Genomic DNA, 23072 nt, shown 5'->3' on the forward strand with positions numbered 1-23072 from the left:
CCAAAAATGAAATGTAGCACATTATCTCAAAAACGTTGTGCACGGTTGATGACAAAGCATGGCGGACGAGTTGGGTCGGTGACAAGAACAAGCCGATTACATTTTGGTTCAGGTCTGAATCCAGATCCAGCTTATCAGTGGGATACAAAACGTAAACTGTTCAGATCTGGATCCTGTGTGTTTGTTTTCTGGGTCGTGTTTTCTGTATCTGGTTTCCTATTTGTCTTGACTTCTTTTGCCACCCACGAAGGTAGCCAATTTTGTGCTGAGATTAACGATTACTCCCTTTTTTTTTCACGGCACACACATTGATGAAACACCAGGATGACAGTTTCTAGCCGGGTCAGGATTCAAACTCAAGCTGGACAACCTAGAGGCAAGTATGTGGACCTCTACTGTCTACAGTCTACGTCGTCCTGCCAGCCCTTTAGGTTCAAGTGAAAATGAGCTTCTGACGTTTCCTTTAAAATGTACAAGTTTGTGATGCACTATATTCTTAAACTCAGAACATAATCTGATGTCCGAGTGAGATCTAAACACAAAAATGGTTATATGGAGAAGTAATTTCATAGCATTAGAACAAGACGTTACATGATTCAATGGTTGATCACAAAAAAAATCTTGAAATATGGTCTTGGAAGCTCTAACTTGTGGGTATTCGTTAAACATTGCAGATCTCCCTTTGATTAATTTATTTGTGCTCTCATACAGTACTCAGGACTCTTTGAAAGCATTTTCTTGTACACTTGGCAATGAAAACCATTTTTACCATCTGTTTCTTACCACTCAGAAATCGGAGACAAAAAGGATCTGGTTTTTATTTTTGTCCACTTTTCTTTAACTCCTTACCAAGGCATGGGCTGGAATTATCAGAATGCAGATATACAACACACGGATGGATACACAGATGCCATTTGGCTTTGAAGTAGTTTACAGTGAAATGTATGAAAAAGTATAAATATATATTATGTATGTGCATATATATATATATATATATATATATATATATATATATATATATATATATATATATATATATATATATATATATATATATATATATATATATGGTCTCATGTACCATACTGCATTAGAGTATCGGTGCTACTGCTACTAAAGCAGTTTCTTAGCAAGGATTACACGAGGTGGTTTTCCATTGCCTTTCCAGCAGTAGTTGGGACAGGAATTTGGAATTTGTTCAGAGTGCCGGTGATAGTTCACAGACACTTCATGAAGGACACCGTGGGGTCTTTAACGTCCACCAACACAAACCAGCAGATGAGACGCCCAGTTGAACATCCCTCCGGGGAATGGCACACACATTGATGAATCACCCTGCCTGTGAAACACTGGGATGAGATTTGAACTCAGGTTAACACTTGGAGGCAAGTGTGCGTACCTTGAGGCTCGGCATGGGGAACTTCCAGCCTGTGGGCCAGATACAGCATTCACGCAGCTATTATGTGGGAAGTATTTTATGTAGCTATCAATGTAGGAAGGGCTGGCAGGATAACGTGAAGGTATGCAGAATTTCCTCTGAGCTCTCTCGCCTTGGTTTGAATCTCGACCCAGCTATAAACGACCATTTTGGTATTTTGCATGCAAGGCGATTCATCGATGTGTGCCCCATCCCTCGGATGGATGTTAAACTGGATGTCCCATTTGCGAGCAGTAGTTGGTGGATGTTAAAGACTCCATGATGTTGTTCGTGAATGAGCTATGTGTTCTATGTATGAGCTATGTTCTAGCTATGTATGTTCTATGTATAACAATGTATGCTCGATGTATGAGCTATGTCTATCTATGTATGAACTATGTACGTTCTATGTCTAGCTTTGTATGAGCTATGTCTAGCTACGTATGTTCTATGTATGAGCTATGTCTATCTATGTATGAACTATGTATGTTCTATGTCTAGCTATGTATGTTCTTTGTATGAACTATGTACGTTCTATGTCTAGCTTTGTATGACAAATGTCTAGCTATGTATGTTCTTTGTATGAACTATGTACGTTCTATGTCTAGCTTTGTATGACAAATGTCTAGCTATGTATGTTCTATGTATGAGCTATGTTCTCGCTATGTATGTTCTATATATGAGCTATGTTCTAGCTATGTATGTTCTATGTCTAGCTATGTATGTTCGATGTATGAGCTATGTCTAGCTCTGTTCTAGGTATGAGTTTTATGTCTAGCTATGTATGTTCGATGTATGAGCTATGTCTAGCTCTGTTCTAGGTATGAGTTTTATGTCTAGCTATATATGTTCCAGTTAGCTATGTATGATGTATGTTCTATGTGTGAGCTATGTCTAGCTATGTTTTAACTGTGCATGTTCTTTGTCTAGCTATGTATTGTTACAGCCACGGGTACCGAGTGTATTATGAGGGGGGTGATCCTCGTTTATCCTCAGAAGAACCGGACCTGAGGTCACCACTCACAATTAACTTTGTGGTGTGGTGTGTTACTTAACAATCACGAATGCCAATCAGTTAACCATGAGTTCCAGTGTCCACCATGAGTTACAGTGTCCACCGTCTAATTTGCCGTTTAACTAGACGTCACATGGCCTCCTGACGGGGGAACGTGCCCTTGACAATGCACCAATGTTATCTTGATTAGATCTTAAGGAATGCGGCCGAGCATTTACCGCTGGTGCACGCCGACTATGACAGGTTAATTAGTTTGGGAATTACCTCGCAGTCTATCAAGGTTCGGACAATGCTGGATCAATGGAAGGAAATGACAATCACGGACACGTTGAAACATCAACAAGGAATTTATTATTAAGAAAAATAAATAAACTGAAGGACTTTTTATTTCCTTGTCGATTAAATGGATGAATTCAAATCAATCAAAAGTTCCATCAACAAAATAATGTCAAATAAACAAGGATTGAACAAGCATTTATCGAAAAATGGACAAAGAGCAGATGATTATCACTATGCCTTACTTAACAATTAAACACGAAACATGGGTACCCAGCAGACTATTGGGAGGGAGGGGGGAGGGGGGGGAAGAAATCTGGTATATTCCTTTTTTTTCCATAATATAAACATGGGTACCCAAAAAAGAAAGTTTTTTGGGGGGGTTTTTTTGCCCATACGGCCACGCACGTACGGCCACGCGAGGGCGAAGAACGGCCTGTGTGGTTGTTGTTTCTGGCACGCGGTTTGAGTTGTTTTTTTTTTGCACGTACGGCCACGCACGTACGGGCACGCACTAGTGTTTCCAATTGCACACATCCATCGATTTAAATCACCAACCTTGGCATGTTTATAGCCAACACTCCCGCAAGGTTCACAGTCCATTCACTGCAGTGATGGTCGAAGGTTTGGGTAGCATGTGCCCGTCCACTGTTCACTGGAGCTTGCACCGGTTCACATCATCAGTTGTGTACACTACAGGCAGTTGCAGGATCTGCGCGATGTCAGTGAACTGGGAAAGTTCAAAATCCTCCTCTTTCATTGTGCACAGGCACACGCCTTTCTCGCTAGTATTTTTCAAAATCCTTTCGAAGTTCTTTTCAGAGCTCGATGATCCATTGTACCTAACAAAATCGATGATAAATCATGGCTTTGAAGAAAGATCTCGAACACAAATTTGCTCAAAATATGACATACACGCAGGCCGACATATCAATCCTTACCTCACACGTATGATATATTATATCACGATCACTATTTTTGTTCAGGGGTTCTGCTCATAAGCACCGATGCATTGTGGGGTGACAGCATCTTTTTGAAAGTCCTGTATTTCTTCTTAAAGAAACAAAGTAGTCTTCTTGAAGTCTGCCCATGTATTCACGCTCTTGTGTACAGCAAAAGTTGACACAACCCCAAGAGACATGCACGATATATTGGCGAGTGAATGCCCACCGTCAAATTTTTATCTGCACAGCCTATTTTATCTTTTATCCATTTCTTCTGTCAATGATGCATTCTCTTTTCTGTTTTATTCAAGTGAAAATATTTGAGCAACTTTGGGGCGATGATGAATGGTTGCAAATAGCATTAGGCTGTTTAAACAATGATAGCCTGGCATGTTTTGGAATGCACTTTATCAAAGGAGTTTTAAGAGGGTCACAGTGCCATCTATGCACTGCGCATATGGAGCCCAGCTAGACTTGTGTGTTTATGAGACTTTTATTCAGCGACATTGTTGTGCACACCCCGTGAATTGGATAAATATACGGACTGTGTTCTGAACCCTCCCTTGTGTGATTGTATCACACATTCTGGCAGTGCCTGTAATGTATGGTGGGTCTCTTTCCATTCTTCTTGTTACAGGAGGAGTTTCACAAATTAATGTTTTGCGAACTTGACAATATAGCACAACTACTGCAGCAAGTGTGTGTTAAATGCACATTTCTTATCGTAATTAGCTGGTATCTAGATACCTTGTGGGACTTTCTGTTATTTGTCTCCTCCTCTGACTTCCACACGACTGTCTTAAGCTGATATATAACCCATGCTTCCAGTTAATTCGTTTATTAAACTTCAATCTGAAGACACATTTACACAACCGGGCAGGCATTCTCGTATAGTCTTATCATGTATGATGAGCATTTTTTAATACCATTCATCCATATTATCTGTAGAATCAGCTCGACAACTCTTGGATTTTGGGGGCAATTTAGATCAGTCACCTCTCCTCTACCACCTTTTATCATTAAAATGTTTGGTTTCAAGTATAAATGGCCGTTTCACATCATTTCCCTACACCTTCAATCCACAGTGACATCCTCATCTGGAATGAGTAATAATTTCATTTCCAGAACTCTCTGATATATATATATATATATATATATATATATATATATATATATATATATATATATATATATATATACATATTTCTTCTTCTTCTTCTTCTTTCGGCTGCTCCCGTTAGGGGTCGCCACAGCGGATCATCCGTATGATCCGCATAGTGATTTGGCACAGGTTTTACGCCGGATGCCCTTCCTGACGCAACCCTGGTCGCCTCTTACGACACAGGGATCTGGTACACCTATTCTAACCAGGGTATACACTGGCCCAGTACACTAGTACTCACTTCTCCGACCTCGGAAGGATGAGAGGCTGAGTCAACCCCCTGGTGTATTAATTCAGTGGCCCAACGGGGCTTGAACTCAGGACCTTTTGGATCCCAAGCGCTGCCCTAACCACTGCGCCAACACCAGGCTTATATTATGTGTCTTGATGTGTCTTTAAATATATATATATATATATATATATATATATATATATATATATATATATATATATATATATATATATATATATATATATATATATATATATATATATATATATATATATATATATTGGGTGGTCGCGAGACTACCGTTATTCTCAGGTTTTCTGTCTGTATGTATGTAATGGACAGCTCTGGAGGCCAGAGGAGTCAGCCGATTTTGATGAAACTTGACTGGTGGGTTCATACCAGGATCTAGTTGTATGCTTTTGAACACCGTTGCTATGGACACCACCATTGCCTAACAACGGGACTTTGAAATTTTTGAAAAAATCCGAAAAATATTTATTTTTTTTTTTTTTTCAAAAATCTAAAATCGGCTTCCGCGCTTTTATGTGCACTATAATCAACCTCTGTCAAAAAATTTCAGCCCGATCCGTCAAAAACTGTATGACTAGTATGCAATTTTCTAGCGACCACCCATGTCGCCTCCCGACGTGTGTGTGTGTGTGTGTGTGTGTGTGTGTGTGTGTGTGTGTGTGTGTGTGTGTGTGTGTGTGTGTGTGTGTGTGTGTGTGTGTGTGTGTGTGTGTGTGTGTGTGTGTGTGTGTGTGTGTATATATATATGTGTATGTATGTATGTGTATATATGTGTATGTATGTATGTGTGTATATATATATATATATATATATATATATATATATATATATATATATATATATATATATATATATATATATATATATATATATGTATTGTATTAATTGCCAAGGCTCGTATAAGAGCTAACTCAGAACATATAACAAAGGAAGTGGGAGAGAGAAGCACAAAACAGTGGGGAACAGACAGAAGATCTGTGGAAGCGAGAGTGATGGGGTGGGGTCCACGGAGTAAACAAGATGGACACATTTCATTTCCAAGAACTCCTTAAAATTATCCTCACGCGTACTACTACCTCCTTTTATTCTCAGAATGATGTAACAGCAGCTTTGGATGAATTTTTTCACTTCACATGAATTTTTCACTTCAAATCATTAAATGAACTCAATAGTTCAATGAACACCTTACCCCATGCAGTCATGAGAAAAGGGACATGAGAATGGTCTTTTCAACTCTTCCTTTACGTTTCTGAGCATTTAGTTTGTATCTTGATATACCCCAATACTGAGAGTGCGAGTGGAAAATTTAATTGGTCGAGATGGCATAAAATGGCATAATATTTTGTCCAAATGGTCGTGGTCGGCCAATTGGCCTCCTCCATTCACGAAGCTCCCTCACTGAGAGAATCTGGTGATCAGGATCAGCGCCAGGAAAACGAGCCATATATCCATATAGCCACAGCTGATGCTCACGGACTATGCAGGTAACAAATCTCATTTGAGTCTCTCTCAGCAACCGCTCGTTGGACACAATGTCCGACCAGCGATAGCCAAGGAATCTCTGAAAAGACCCGGTACCAAAGGAATTAAGTCTTCATCTCAGATCCCTGGTCAGAGTCCAAGTCTCACATCCATAGAGCAAGACTGGAAGCGCCAAGGATCTGAAGACTCGGACTTTCGCCCTCCCGCACAGGTACCGGCAGCGCCACACCCCATGATCCAGTGAATCCATGACTCCCCAGGCCCGACCCAAACGTCTGTTGACCTCTGGGTCACAGCCAGCAGAAACATGAATATCACTGCCAAAGTTAGTGAATCTCAACATGACCTCAACATCCTCACCACAAACAGGTACAGACAGGATAGCAGCATCCAAGATGTCATTGAAAGCCTGGATCTTAGTTTTGACCCAAGAAACCCGTAATCCCAGCGGCTCCGACTCCTAATTCAGCACCACGAGGGCCCCCAAAAGGATATCTGGGGTCTCCGCAAAGATGACTGCATCATCTGTGAAATCAAGGATCAAGACGAGATTCCATACAATTTGCCAAATGCAATGCAAAATTCCTGCTAAACTGCAGGTTTGTGTTCCCATTCATATTCTCGTGTTCAAAAAAAAAAAATTCAATTGAAATTAAATCGTTCCTCCATCATAGACTGATGTCTGTCGAGAGACAGACAGACAGACAGACAGACAGAGTGAACCAATTACTTAGCCCCGCTTTGCACTTCATGTCCGGTGTAAAATTGCATGAAACATTAAGCAGCAAATGCATCTTCAGTGAATTTTGTGGTAATCGATGTTGTAGTGGCCAAGTTTTAACATGACTGACTCAAAGGCTTACACGTGACATCTTCCAAGTGTTTGTGTGTCCATAATTGGTTCAGAAATTATTTCATTTGCTCTATAGATGTTTCCAAAATGTCTAAAAATAATACAGATAACCATCTGTCTTATAATGTTTGTCGATGACAAACAGTGGCAACCAATTGGTGACACGTCATAAATAAACAAAACTCGATCAATTGCTGCAATTACTGTTATCGACGAGATAATTGTGGAAACCATCATGTCATTGGTTGCCCTGTTTAACCGAAGATTGCCGTTCACATGTGACGTGTGAGGAACAATTGGGAACGTGAATTTGTTTATGGTGTCGCATATGTGGCAAGTTGAAAGTGACAAAAAAAAAAAAGAGTTATTTATTTATTTATTTATTACTCGTAATCAAATGTTGAGGTAATATTGTGTGCGGAATCTTTGGGCTTGTTCAGTTGCCATGTTTTTTGTCGAGCGCTCGCCGAGTGGTGTAAGCACTAAAACAAGCACTCCATTCAAAACTGTTAAGGAACGGCTGGCTTGGCAAGCATTAGCTCGCTTCTTGGCAACTGAACACCGCTTGAGGGTGGTGACGTGGCCTTCGGTGAGAGCTAATGACGTCACACAGCCAATTGACTAGAGTGATACCTTGCATATCGGCTACAGGTCTATCCATCTGTGTGTCAATCCTTGCAAGTGGAATGGAAGTGAAGCATTGCATTTTAAAATTGATCATACTTTCCATCCAATACGGGCTTTGACGATACTAAAACGGATCTGCGAGTTTTCAGAAACAAAACGGTCAAACCCGTGAAATCCGGGTTACTTGCCATCTATGGCTGTTAGAGTTGCTGTCTCGACAACAACCACATCCTGAGAAAACAAACGGTGTAACATGTTATCAATGAATATCCAAGAAGACCTGACCACTTGGTACCTGCAGTTTAGAGCAGAAATTTGTGATTTATTCAGGGTGCTGGCAATAACTCCCAGAATCTTCGTGGAAGACACCATGAGATCTTTAAGGTCCACCGATGACCAGTGCTGGCAGATAAAGCCATGCTGGCTTAATGTCCTTTCCTGCATGTGAAACAAGAGAGAAACAATTTTTCGTGAAGTCAACATTCAAACCCAGGAGAGGCAGTTCAAAGGTGAGTGCACACATCTCTAGGCTATCCTACCAGCCCTATGGAAACCACACACGATACAAAACAGCCTTAAACAGCAATTACCAAGGGCAACAGCACATATAAGGCCATAATTTGTTCAAACAGTGTCAAACATTAAGGAAAATAATGTAAAATATTCTGAGCCCTCACTTCCTGACAAGTTCGCAGACTCTGAGATTCTTTATTATCTTATCTTCCTTTACCACCTGGGAACTCTCATTTGAGGTTATTTTCTTCACTTTATTGCTGATTATCATAATTTATATAATGGATATGTGTCGTATCCTTTTATGATTAGTTTCTATGAAATATAAGTCCTGCTGTGATGCATGTATGACTAATTATATGCTACCTAATTGTACATTCCATTTTAATTTATCATTGTCTTACTTTCTCATGTGCACGGTTTTGTCTTCTGCTCCCCTCTCCCACCCTTCGCCACCATTCCTTCAAAGCACCTCGATCCGACATCATTATTGCATCGTCTCCTTAAAAACAAGCTTTCCTTACCCCCTCGGCCACTGATCGATAGTTTCTTCACTCTAGATGTTGCCTTTCCGTGATGCTCATCTGTATTGCATTTATAGGGAATCCTCCAAAATGCACTCTACCTCCATTTCTAATCCCCATCTCACCCATTTTTTTTTCCTCGTTAATCCTCTTCCCCACCACTAATCTCCCAGGAGAATACCATGGTATTCAGAGCGGTGTTTTAATACTTTCACCATAACATGATTCTTGGATCACAGAGGCATGTCTTTAACACTTGAAGTAGGTTTCTGCATTCTTACTGCATTCATACATTGTTAATCTTATGTATACTGGATATGATAAAATGTAGCTCAAAGTGATGATAGCCTGCACCATTCTGACTCAACACATGCTCCCACAACACAGGATGAAGAGATAGTCCATCTTCATTTAGAACTTCAGCGGCAAAACGGTTCCCTCGGTTTCAACATCGTCGGAGGACAAGCCATCACGGTGAGCTGTAAAGGAAATATGTTAGTTACATTGAGAAATGTCACGTGCATGCATTGCCATCTGTTTGCAGATTGAGAGAATGACGAACAGACTGATGACGTGGTAGTTTCTGACCGATGATTTTAAACGTCCTGTGATGTGATACAGCTTTAGTGATGAAGTCATTATTCAAAGATTCAAAACACAGTGCGAACCCAAATGAACCGTGCCCGTGATTTTGCTTGCAGGAGGATGAGACGCAAAGCTATAAAGAAGGAATATACGTGTCTCGGGTGATAGAAGGAGGTCCAGCAGATGTGGACAATGGCGTACAGGTGGAAGACCGTATCCTCAAGGTATGGATGCACATAATCAATGTTGTATTGTTATTCATCTTTGCTGCCATCTACAAAATTGATGAAGCACATGATCACAGGTTTTCACAAGAGACAATCGACTTGAAAAAGTCCCGTATAAGTTGATAATAATTTGAGTTTGGTTCGATTTTTAGTTCAAAGTTTTCAATGCTACACAAAGGAATATTTACTGAATATCTAATGTGCTGATGACTTTGACACACATCAAAGCCTGGCAAGGCCTTTGAGATCTCTTGAGTTAATTCATGACTAACATCGTGTTACTGAATATGCCGGTTGTTCGATAGTTCATTATTAATTGATTAATAGGGTAATAGTGAGCATATGTTTGGGATGTTTTGAATTTTGTGGCTGTAAGAAGAATACATAATCTTTAGTTGTTAATAGATTTCTCCTGATACTTTTTTTTTTAAACATTTTCCAAAATAGTCGTGCAATCTCTGTCATATTTGCTTCATTTAGCTCACACCTCCTGATTATACATTTATTATAACCTCATGACTCCACATTGCATAACTCCACAACATTACACACCTTTTGGCTTGATTGATTGGAGTTGGTTTGTGAACCAAAGCATCCTTGCACACTCATACATGGTGGTATGCTTTAATGGGCGATTTGGGCTTTTATACACAAGAACCTCCACATTTGATTTCTATTATGCAGCCAAGATACCATGGATACTCATGCTGAAATATACTTCACATTCTAATGGTATTGTGCTGCTTAGTGAATAGATGCTGGTAGTACTGTGCTGAAAGACACCGTAGATGATGATGATGTTATTGTGCCACAATGTCTCGGTGGTGTTACGGTTAGAGCATCTGCTCCGAGTCTGGAAGATCGGTGGTTAAAACCCTGGCCGAGTCATACCAAAGAGTTTTAAAATGATGCATGCTGCTTCCTCTCTTGATGTTCACCATTTAAAATGATAAGAGCATGGACAATCCCCGTAGGTTGGCAACCATGGGAAGGAAGCAATTCCTCCTGAGGAAATGCCCCACTTTGTGCAGTGAGAAAAGTGGTGCCATTGTTGTGGCATCACTGGTACCCAAGAGTGCCCTGGGAAGTGACGGCACTTCCCCCAAGCTCAGCAGCTGTGTTTGTCTCGTCTCACAGTACTGTGTGGTATCTCTTGTATTCGTCTGTATGTCCATGAGTGTGAAATGTGTGTGGCAGCTTCACTACGAGTCATAACTTCTGTAAAAAAAAAAAAAAGATAAAGGAAGCTTTGATTCTGGTGGTACTGTACTGAAAGGCACCATCAATGCTGGTGGTACTCCACTTAAAATATGCTCTTGTACCATGCCAATTTGTCGTAAATGTTTTAGACTGCCTCTATGTAAACATCAAATAAACAGTATTAGCATGGAATTGATAAAATTAGGATAAATTTCGATTTCACAATGGATTAAATCAACAGAACGGCTCACCGTCATGGGTAGCAAGGAGGTGATGTTTCGTCAAACTTTTTATACTTTTTGGGGACCATACTCTGTGCAGAGCATTGGTGTTGCTTAAGCAGTCTCCTTGGCTATTGGGCATAATCCTGGATGGGTCGCCACTCCGACACAGGATACCAGCATGCTGGTACTCATTTTGCCGACCTCGGAAGCATGACAGGCCGAGTTAACCCCACCTGGTATTAATTTAACAGCTTTGAAAAGGAAAACAGCAGGATTTGAACTCAGGATCCTTGGATCCAAAGTCCGCCACCGTAACCATTAAGCCAACACCAAGCATAATTAAGCATTTGTCAGAGCCAAAAAATAATAATCACAAGCTACAATTTTACTTCCTAAAATCAATGGTCAACATTTCTGGCCTTGACTAACAGCTGTGACTAACATTGTGTTTCAAAAAATTATTTTGACATTTTCTGTACGCGGCACATAAATACTGTAAGTGAAACACAAGTTGAGGTACATTCATAGGACACTGCCCCCACGCTGAATAAATAAATAAATAACAAATCCTCCAGTACACGACATTGCCGGGATGCCTAAGGCACCCAGCAATGCCACCGTGCAGCACATGGAGATGGAATTGGGAGGGAGCGGTGTACAATAATTGATTGATTAATTGATGAATTCCGTCTTTAAAATAAATAAATAATAATCGTAAAATAATTTATTTCTTAATCAAATGGCTAATAGCATACCTGTTTAGCTAAACTAATAAACCTAGCTAAATAGCTAATAGCTAAACTAGCTAATAGCTAAACCACCACTGTTTCATGTGAATCTGTAACTTTTTGGAAAAAAAGAAATTCATCGAAAAATGAATAATTAGTCTATTCATTGATTAATCAATAAATCAAAAATACCCTTTATCGCCAAATCACTTGTTCACCGTCACGTCCAAATATCAGCTTCCTCGCTGAAAAGGTGCCCGAGATATTGCCCAGATGAGAAAGAAAATAAATAATGAATAAATCGATCAGAATAATGTAAATAATTGATTAATCAAAAAATGAAAAATACTGTTTTGCCAAAGCACATCTTCACTTTTGTCCCCAAATTTCAGCTTCCAAGCTCAAAGGATGGCTGAGATATTGTTCCTGACAAACAAGAAAGAAAAACTGAGTATTGCTTTCCTTCGGTGCCCGGTGATGACATCATGCATCACCTGGATATAGAATTGGGAAGGAGCGGTGTACAATACTTTATGTTGCGTCCTGATGGAGAGTCATGCATGAACTTCTGCAAATGGAGAATTTTGTTTGCTTTTAAATATATTAAATGATTCGTTTGAATAAAGTTAAGATAAGTTTTTATACTTTACTTTTTTTTCCAACAAAAGCAAAATATATAAGCAACAAAGTTTTCATGAATAATACTTAAATAATGAATATCAATTATAGCACCACCCAACAGAGTTCATGAATCACTTTGGAAATGAAATCTCTCATCTTGCACACTCTTTCTTGTTGATTTGAATTTAATGATAAATCTACTGTCATAATTTAACAACTACCCACAGATATGTATGATGTTAAAAATGTTCTGTGAATGAGATTCTCACAATGTCCAAGATGTGGCAAATAATTGTGACCTTTACCAACATATACAGTACCCTGTCATAATAAAATTAACACTTTTGTTAAACTCACAAAATCCAAGCTCACTACTCACCTCCACTCATTTGGTCCTCTTTTCTCTCGCCTGTGTAACCAACTCCCCCAGTCTGTTCATTCCCTTTCTTTCCTCCAGGGCTTCAAGACAGCTGTTGGCCACTACTTCAGGTCATCCCCCATCCATACTCATGACCTCTTCTACCCCCAAATGACCCCATTCCCAAGCACTCCCTTTTTCCAGATTATTGCGATTTCCCCCCCTCTCCCTCACCCCTTTAGTTTTGTAAGTTGTTGGTTGATTTGTTCCTTTTCTGTTTGATTCCTGCTTTGCTCTTCCTCTTCTTACTGTGTTTCATTCAGCTTGTGTGCAGCGAGTTCACCCCCATGTGTCCTTTACCTCCTCCCCTTGATATCACTCTCACTCTCACTTCTACTCTGTTGTTGGTGCGAGCTCTTCCGCGAGCTTCGATCATCAACACTTGTTATGGTAAGCAAACTTTATTTTAACAATCCGTGATATCGATACAATCAATTGGACTGTATGTATTAGTATCCGATGTAATCTTCTTTGGCATCATATAGCACTTAAACGTGTGAAGGAATCGAATAAATGATATTGTACCTGGCAGCCTGACAAAGATTTTTGCCAAATGTTGAGTAGATTTTGTTGTAGCTCTTGCATATCACTTGGTAGAGGTGGGCTTTTCCGCAGCTCCTCGAATCCTCTCACCACTATATCAGCAAAGCACTTTTACTGTGGCACATATTTATACAAGAAAATGGCACCACATGTCCAGAATCACCTTGACATAAACGAGATGGCATGGGCTGCAGCTTGTTGCCTGGGCACCACGGTCCTGACGTGAACGCCATTGAACATGTCTGGGAACATGGATCGGGAGCTCCGGAAAAGCCCACCTCTGCCAAGTGATATGCAAGAGCGACAACAAAATGTAATCCACATTTGGCAAAATCTTGATCAGGCTGTCCTACAGAACTTTGCAGATTTAAGTGTTGGGTGATGCCAAAGGAGATGCTACCAGGTACCAGTACATCTATCTAGTCCACTTGATTGTATTCATATCACAGATTTTTGAAAAAGAAAGTTTGTTAACTATCAGGAGTGTTCGTTTTATTTTGGCAGGGCTACTGTATGTATATGTTCCTGAATAAATAAATTATACATTCATATATTTTCTGACTAATAATGTAAACATACATTGAAAAGCGAAAAGAAAAAAAAACCTTGGCATTTGGCGGATTATTGTGGGACGGTTTGAACACTCCTCACATTTTCTTCTGCGGAAAAGTTTTTCCTTGGTTATCATGGTGAGCTGAAGTTTAATAGTCAAGGCCAGAAGATGCTCGTTGGATATTCTTGGAAGCCGGTGCATTGGCTTTCTTACCATTCTACATGAGATAATCGACCACGGATTCCAATGTTTAATGAGAAAGATGCCCTACTTCCTCACTTTTTCTTTTTCTTTCTATGTGCGGTTATCATTCATTCCATAGGTATTGATCATAAATCTTGATTTTGTTTTTAAATGCACTAATGTTCATCCAGTGCTCATGATTCCAGGCAACTCGGTTGCATTCACTCTCTGAGCTCTCAATGAGATACCTATTTAGTGGTGGGCAGATGCCATGAAAAGCAACTTTCATATCCTGCCCATGAGATATTCCAGATTGTAGCAACAAAAACAGATGTTGCTGGAGAAATTACGTCTTCCATTTGGAACAGAGATCCCTTCCCAATGATATCTCAGCCTTACAGTCATGTATTCAGGCCTTGTTTTGGTGACGGTAGTTATGGCAGTGCTAATGTTGGTGGTAGATGTGTTGCTGTGTGTAGTTTTCATTATGCAAATGATGACCGTTTTACCACCTTCTCACCATGTTGAGCTCACTAAATACCTTGGTTCAGGACCACAGTATTATACGATATTTGCCCTTCATGTTTTTCTGCTTGTGACAAAACAGTCCGTGTGGTCCTGATCTATCATGGTGGGGCTCTGTGCATATTTTCTTACATGCCTCTGTTTCCTTTTCTGTATGTTTCGACTGTGCAGTTTAACCCCAGGCTAGTTTGGACTAGCCAATCTGGAATTATTTTCTCCACCACAAATATATCCCGAGCTTTGCTTGCCTGGAACAAGCTTTAAGGGCCTGGAAAACAATTTTTATTTCATATGGCTATCAAGACTCATGGAAGAACTAAACAACGAAGGAATTCAGGGTGAACAAACCAGCGGTGGAGAGGTGGACAAAGGGACCTGGGATGACATACAGACACATTGGTATTAGTGACGGACATTGATTAGAGTGAGACACGTGGTGATGACGAGCAGCTGCCTTCGAGGGACTGGAGAAGGAGCAAGACCATACCTGGGCTGAAACCTTGTTTCATTGATGGGAACAAAGGACACTGATGAGTAAAGGTGGGCAGACAATCAAGACCTAGGGAGATGCACAACAAGTTGGTTTTTTAAGGAATGCATGAGGGCCAATGCAGTTTGTGAAAGACCAATGGCAGAGACAGTGGGTGAAACAAGACCAGATGGGAAGCAGTGTAAGATCTCAAGACCACCATTCTGTTTTCATTGCAAGAGCACCAGGCCCTATGACCCAGCATCCTGTTGTGAGAAAAAGATCATGCCTGGAGGCTTATTCTTCACCTTCTCAAGTTACATGCTGGAGCTTCAGCCCATATTGGAAAGCAGTAGAGCAAAGAAGTAACTGATGCCATTTAACTACTTAGGCTCATGGAGGATGCCTTAATGGCACCTACATTTAGATGCTGGTTTTGGTATGTTGTCTAGCCAAGATAGCCAAGGGTGCAGGTGAGGTCAAAGTAATTTTAGTTTTATACACATCCATTATAGAAGATATTTTATCTTTGACTTCCTTTATTTCCATCTCTGGCTCTGTGGACAAAGTGTCAGTGCTGCTGAAGCACTCATGGCAAAGGTGAGGTTGAGTGGTTTGCCATTGCTTCCCAGCAAGCAGTCAGTCAGAGTAGGATTTTGAGATTTTGGCAGGGTGCTCATGATAACTCCCCGACTCTTAAGTGGAAGACAATGTGCGATATTTAACAATCACCAACAAATGCAGGCTAATGGTTTCACATCTTAATGTCAATCTGAGGAATGGCGCATTCATTGCCCTGCCTGCGAAATATCAATCCAACAGTTACCCAGATTAGGCAGCTCAGAGGTAAGTGCACTCCCGATGTACCATCTCCGTGAGTTTTACTTCCATAATGTCATGCAAATTTCATGTACGTGTCATGTAAGGTGAGGCAACATTACTCTGGCAGGACGTATGTGAAAGATCTCCCTCTCCCTCCCATAAGCTCCTTGGTCCTGATTCTATGTTCGGAAACCCGATCACCTCCAACAAAGGGCTCTGACTGATGGTGCAGCAGACAATTTCAAATTAGTGTTCAATATATTAAACAAAAGGACCGAGGATATATCGTTATATGTATATATATATATATATATATATATATATATATATATATATATATATATATATGTATATATACATATATAGTCGTGGCCAAAACTATTGGCACCCTTGTAGTTTTTTCAAATAACTCACAATTTTCTCAAAATAAGTTGAAATTGACAAAAGTATTTTGTCTCCACAATTCTTTATTTCACTTTTAATATTAAAGAACCTTTGTTTTTGATTCAGAACTTAATATATACTTTTAAATCAGAAAATAAAAATAAATGGCATTGACAAAACAATTGACACCCTCAATTTAATATTTGGTAGCACAGCCTTGGACAAAATAACTGCAGTGAAGCGCTTCCGATAGCCATGAATGAGCTTCCAACACCTCTCTACTGGCAGTTTTTCCCACTCTTCTTGTGCAAACTGCTCCAGTTCTCCCAGATTTGAAGGGTGCCATCTCCCAACTGCTGTTTTCAGATCTGCCCACAGGTGTTCAATGGGATTTAGATCTGGACTCATTGCTGGCCACTTCAGAACAGTCCAGCGTTTTGTCTTGAACCATTCCTGGGTGCTTTTTGAAGTGTGTTTGGGGCCATTGTCCTGCTGCAAGACCCATGACCTTCGATGGAGACCCAGCTTTCTGACACCAGGTTGAACATTGCGCTCCAAAATGCCTTGGCAATCTCCTGATTTCATGATGCCATGCACACATTCAAGGCTTCCAGTGCCAGAAATAACACAGCAACCCAAAAACAACAACGAACCTCCTCCATGTTTGACTGTAGGGAAGGTGTTCTTTTCTTTGAAGGCTTCATGTTGTTTTCTGTAAACTTAGAGATGATGTGCTTTTCCAAAAATCTTTAATTTGTCCCATCTGTCCCAGCCCAGAACATTCTCCCACATGGATTTTGGCTTGCTCAGGTGTATTTTGGCAAACACCAGTCAGACTTTCTTTCTCTCTCTCTCTCTCTCTCTCTCTCTCTCTCTCTCTCTCTCTCTCTCTCTCTCTCTCTCTCTCTCTCTCTCTCTCTCTCTCTCTCTCTCTCTCTCTCTCTCTCTCTCTCTCTCTCTCTCTCTCTCTCTCTCTCTCTCTCTCTCTCTCTCTCTCTCTCTCTCTCTCTCTCTCTCTCTCTCTCTCTCTCTCTCTCTCTCTCTCTCTCTCTCTCTCTCTCTCTCTCTCTCTCTCTGGTCTCCTACCATAGAATCCCCTTTCATTGAGTTGGCGACGAATAGTGCGAGTTGAAACTGTCGCACCTTGTGTCTGAAGGCCAGCTTGAATCTGTTTGGCAGTTGATCAAGGTGCTTTCTCCACCATTCGAACAATCCTTCGCTGCAATCTTCGATCAAGTTTTCTCTTCTATCCACGTCCAGGGAGGTTGGCTTCAGTGCCATGGGCCTTAAACTTCCTGATACCATTGCGTATGGTGGACACAGGAACACAGGTCTCTGGTCGACACAGGTCTCTGGAGATGGACTTGTAACCTTGAGATTGTCCATTCTTGGCTACAATCTTGCGTCTGACCTCCTCAGACAATTGTCTGGTTTTCTTTTCTCCATGCTCATTACGGCACACAGTGACACAAAACAGCTGAATGACCTCTTTTCTCTGTTCAAACTGGTTGAATAAGTGATTTTTAAGTTGCAGGCACCTGCAACTCATCACAGGTGAGTTCATTTGTAAAGTAAAGGGGAATCACCTGCTTGAAATCTAATTATTTCTAACTACTTCTAAAAGTTGCCAATAATATTGTCGGAGCCATTTTGGGATTTCTGTGTGAAATAAGCTAAGATTTCGTATTTTTTTTTAGCCTTTTTTGTTTTGTTCCACTGCAAAATAAATAAATACATATGCTGACACCAAAATATTTTTTTATTTCAACAATTTTCTGGAAGAAATGGTGCATTATTTGAAAAACGTATTTTTGGCCATGACTATATATATATATGTACTGTATATTGTTTTTTTCAAGGAGGTTTTGGTGGCAAGGGGGATGGTGGGGGGGGTGCAGGGAGGGAGGTTGGAGCATCTTACTGTACTTCCAAAAGTGGAGGGCGATTGTAACACTGCTATACTTCTTGCCTAACCTGACTCGAAATCCAAAAATATATCTACGGTCCATATTGACCTTCTACTCCACAACATGGTGCATACTTTTCACATCTTGTGACACATTATGACAGTATGATGTCATTTTACTGTTCAGTCAATGAAAAAAAAACATTGAAAGGGCCAGCAAAGAAAACAAAACTGCTGTTATTGGGTCAGAAATACCACAATAAAGAATGATATTGGAAACAGTTAATGGTCTCTCTGAGGTCATTGGACATACATATTTACCATTACATGATGCACATGGAACATTTAAGGGAAGCAATTTCACTCATTGTGGCTGCCGGTTCTGGATAGTCTGAACTCATTTCTCAAGTTACACAAACCACGTTGAACTGTCACGTAAACAAGCTCGCTGCTTACAGAGGAAGATGATAATCAAAAGATTGCCGATTCAAATACCACACTGTAACACCACTTACTTGACGTTAAAGTGTAGCAGATGTTGCTTTGGTTGACAGTGGTTTTGCTGTACTATAAATGCACCAACGGGGTGAGAGGATGGTTCAGAGGTTGCACGCTTGCTTTTGAGATGTCTAGTCTGGGTTTGTTTCCCGATCTATCTATAAACCGTCACCCTAGTGCTTTTGCAGGCAGAGTGTTGCATCTGTGAAAATACTGTTCTTCAGAGGGAATGTCAAACCACTTTCCCATGATATTTTGTCAATGCTAAATAATCAGTGGTACCTTTCAAACATGGTAGCTGGCCCCCATCCCAGCTTCACCCTAGCCCCACCCCCTCTCCGAGCTCCTTTCCACATTCATACATCCTGGCAACAGGATTTCCTCCCCTATCCCTAACTTTGTGGACCTCAAACATCTGAGGCCTCCACTCCAATGTAACATATCTCTCAATCTAGGCCACAGTTGATAAACCTGACATCATCTGTCCAAAACACCTGCTCGGCTGCTCTTGCACATCTTATTCCTGCTCTGTTAATGCTATAATTTGCCCAAGTTCATTTTCCATCTGCTTGTAAGTCTGTCAACATCACCACATCATATAAACAAGGTGCAAAAACCAATCCCCTTATCTACAGATCTATCAGCTTACTTCCTTTCATCAATAATGTCATTCACTCCATCATCACAGTTTATATGAAATCCTACCTTTTCTCCAATGGGCTGATCTCTGATCATCAATTTGGATTCAGGCCAGGTCCCTCTACCTTGGACATGCTGCTTCTACTCACCCAACAATGGATGAAGATCCTAAATGTCAGAAATGAGATCAGGGCCATCTCTCTGGATATATCTCCAGATTTTGATACAATCTAGCACCACGCGTTGCTCTCCAAACTCTGCCTATGTCATCCAAGGGCAATTCCACTCTTGGGCTACTGATGTAGCCAACACGTGCCTCTCAATGGAATCCTCTCATCTCCTCTCCCTGTTAAGGTTCGAGTCCCCCAAGGCGGTGTTCTGGACCCAGTCCTTTTCCTAATTTTCATCAATAATCTCTCTGACTCTCTGGATAATCAATTTGCTGATGATAATCGTAAATATTTGCTGATGACTCCACCCTCTGCCTTGACATCCCTCATCTGTCAGACAGGCAGGCTGCAACCTCTTCCCTATTTTTAGATCTTGATGGAATCACAAGCTGATCAAACACTTGGAATATGTCTTTTCATCCAGACAAATCTCGCACTCTCACTATCTCTCTCCGAAAGGACAATCAGGCAAACCCTCCTATATACTTTCTTAACAATCCTCTTGAGGAAGTACAGTAATTCAAACTCCTGAGTGTATCAGCCATGATCTTGCTTGGACAAACCACATTTCAAAGTTGGCCTCCGAAGCCTCCTGGGAGTTTGCTTCTGTATCCATCTTTTCCACCCCTGTGTCCTCCCTCGCCCTCATTCTTCCTCAAATCCCATATTTCTACAAGTGACCCTCTTCTTTTTTTTGTCTCTCCGTCATGCCGTTGGTGTTTCCCCTCTCCCTTTTTGCTGTTCCTTTTGTTCTGTTACGTCCTGATCTGTTGTATATTCTCGCTCCACCACGAGCCTCGATTTAGTACACACAAAAAGCCAGGTGCAACATATTAGGAATAGACAAATACACAAAAGAAACTTTGAAATTTTTTTACTTTTGCTATATTGTAAATGTCAATTGTCAGCCTTGTGAAAGGAAGAAGACTGGCATTGTTATATCCTGACCAATGATAAGATATTGGAGACAGGATTTTTGAAAGCTGGCCCTTGTGATGACCCAAGAGGCTTATGGTGGAAACTGCACTGAGTTGGCCATTAATATTTCAGAAAGTAAGTTTATGAGATTTTTACACATGAGCTGGAATCCTCTGTTGCAATGACAGGAAACCACTAGCAAAGCTATTTTGACTGAGAGGTGCATTTTCTAAGCCTTCCCGATACATACAACCGGTTTGTACTTACGCTAAGTTCCTGTATTATATTGTCTATCATCACAGCAGAAGTGTCTCAGATTTGGCAGATTTCAATCAAATCGGGAATTTGTGAAGAAGCATTTTTGCATTACAAAGAGAGTTTCCTTTTTGTCAGGTCAGGTCAGGTATGGGAGCATGTGCCAGAACAGCGCGTCGCTGCGTCCACTTTCCGCCGATACTCCAGGGGCCTCCGTCTGGCCATCCCCCAGGCAGATGCCAGGCCCATCCCCATCTCCTTGAGATGATGGTCAACCTGCTGCAACCACGAGGCACGAGGTCGGCCCACTGGCCTCCTCCACTCACGAGACTCCCTCGCTGAGAGAATCTGGTGAGCAGGATCAGCGTCAGGAAAACGAGCCACATGTCCATACAGCCACAACTGACGCTCACGGACTATGCAGGTAACAAATCTCATCCGAGTCTCTCTCAGCAACTGCTCGTTGGACACAAAATCTGACCAGCGATAGCCAAGGATTCTCCAGAGACCTGGTACCAAAGGAATTAAGTCTCCTTCTCAGATCCTTGGTCAGAGTCCAAGTCTCGCATCCATAGAGCAAGACTGGAAGTACCAATGACCTGAAGACTTGGACTTTCGTCCTCCCGCACAGGTACCGGCAGCGCCACACCCCATGATCCAGTGAATCCATGACTCCCTAGGCCCGACCCAGACGTCTATTGACCTCTGACTCACAGCCAGCAGAGACATGAATATCACTGCCAAGGTAAGTGAATCTCTCCATGACCTCAACATCCTCACCAACAACAGACACAGACAGGACAGCAGCATCCAAGATGACACCGAAAGCCTGGATCTTAGTTTTGACCCAAGAAATCCGTAATCCCAGCGGCTCCGACTCGTCATTCAGCACCTCGAGGGCCCCCAAGAGGATATCTAAAGTCTCCGCAAAGATGACTGCATCATCTGCCAAATCAAGGTCCGAGATCTTGACATTCCCAAACGATGCACCACAGCTTGATCTCTCCGACATCCTCCCTAAAATCCAGTCCATACAAGTGCTGAAAAGTGTGGGAGCCAGTACACACCCCTGACGAACTCCAGTAACAACTGGAAATAAGTCAGAGATGGTACCACCACACTTCACAGCACTCTCAGTACCAGAGTAGAGTTCAGACATCAGATCGATCAGTTTTGGTGACACCCCACGAAGACCAAGAATCCTCCAGAGGACATCCCGATTCACTGAATCGAACGCTTTACAGAGATAAACATAAGATGCAAGCAGCCCCTGCCGAAACTCTCGTCTGCGTTCGGTGAGGACACGAAGGGCAAGGATACGGTTAATCGTTGACCTCTTTGGTGTAAAGCCTGACTGCTCTGGATGCTGGTGCTCAAGCAGAATGTGGCGAACCCTATCAAGAATTATCCGAGCAAAGACCTTGCCCGGCACTGAGAGCAGCGTCACCCCTCGGTAGTTGTTGCAGTCTTGGCGATCACCCTTCCCTTTCCAGAGAGGAACGACAAGGCCTCTCTTCCAATCAGTTGGGATGATGCCTGTGTTCCAGGTAGAGCACAGTTTACATGGTACCTGTAGCAGGTCACAGATCTAACCTGAGCCAAGCTGCCATTTCTCCTTTTTGTGATACTTTACAAAAGGGACTTGAACACAAGAGGAGGCCATTTAGCCCATCATGACAATGCTTTATCAACACCACATGAATCTTCTAATCTATCAGTTTATTTACTTAATTTAACTTGGGTGGGGGGTGGGAGAGGGGGGGGAGGAATGGGAAGGAGAACCGTGTTGGGTGAGGAATGAACAAACACCAACAGCACATTCACTTTTTGATGAGACCCCTCACAGGCATCATGATCACTACACATCTGTACAATCACCCATTCATACCTCGGCTACCTACCATTCCTGCCAATATCTCAACACACACCGACAAATTAGAACCATTGCCTCCAGAGCCTGTGTACCTTCTGGCTGCCCTGCTCATTGCCCTAATAACGTGAAAGATTATAATAATGAGTTCCCTAACAAGGAGCTTCAACACAGGGGTAGGCTATTAGGATCATATAGCCTGCACAATAGTTACAAGGATATACAAGGAACTTTGACACAGGAGGAGGCAATTAGGCCC

The 23072-nt window shown here is 41.4% G+C and overlaps 1 protein-coding gene and 1 long non-coding RNA gene across 2 annotated transcripts in view; one reads left to right on the plus strand and one right to left on the minus strand.

Moving 5' to 3' along the window:
• The window catches only part of LOC147014237 (E3 ubiquitin-protein ligase PDZRN3-like), a 257924-nt gene that overhangs the window by 17772 nt on the left and 217080 nt on the right, over positions 1-23072 (plus strand). Inside the window, exons 2-3 of the mRNA XM_085852007.1 lie at positions 9463-9549; positions 9777-9884. Coding sequence (XP_085708133.1) covers positions 9463-9549; positions 9777-9884 — 195 coding nt within the window. The remainder of the gene's footprint in view (positions 1-9462; positions 9550-9776; positions 9885-23072) is intronic.
• LOC147014238 (uncharacterized) overlaps positions 2337-23072 on the minus strand; it is a 33600-nt gene continuing 12864 nt past the window's right edge. Inside the window, exons 2-4 of the long non-coding RNA XR_015050687.1 lie at positions 9430-9554; positions 8334-8476; positions 2337-3550 (exon numbers count right to left, since the gene is read on the minus strand). This is a non-coding gene — a long non-coding RNA (uncharacterized LOC147014238). The remainder of the gene's footprint in view (positions 3551-8333; positions 8477-9429; positions 9555-23072) is intronic.

Source organism: Eptatretus burgeri, chromosome 13 (assembly GCF_056783735.1).
Source record: "Eptatretus burgeri isolate ZD-2024b chromosome 13, Ebu_testis_v1, whole genome shotgun sequence".
NCBI lineage: Eukaryota > Metazoa > Chordata > Myxini > Myxiniformes > Myxinidae > Eptatretus > Eptatretus burgeri.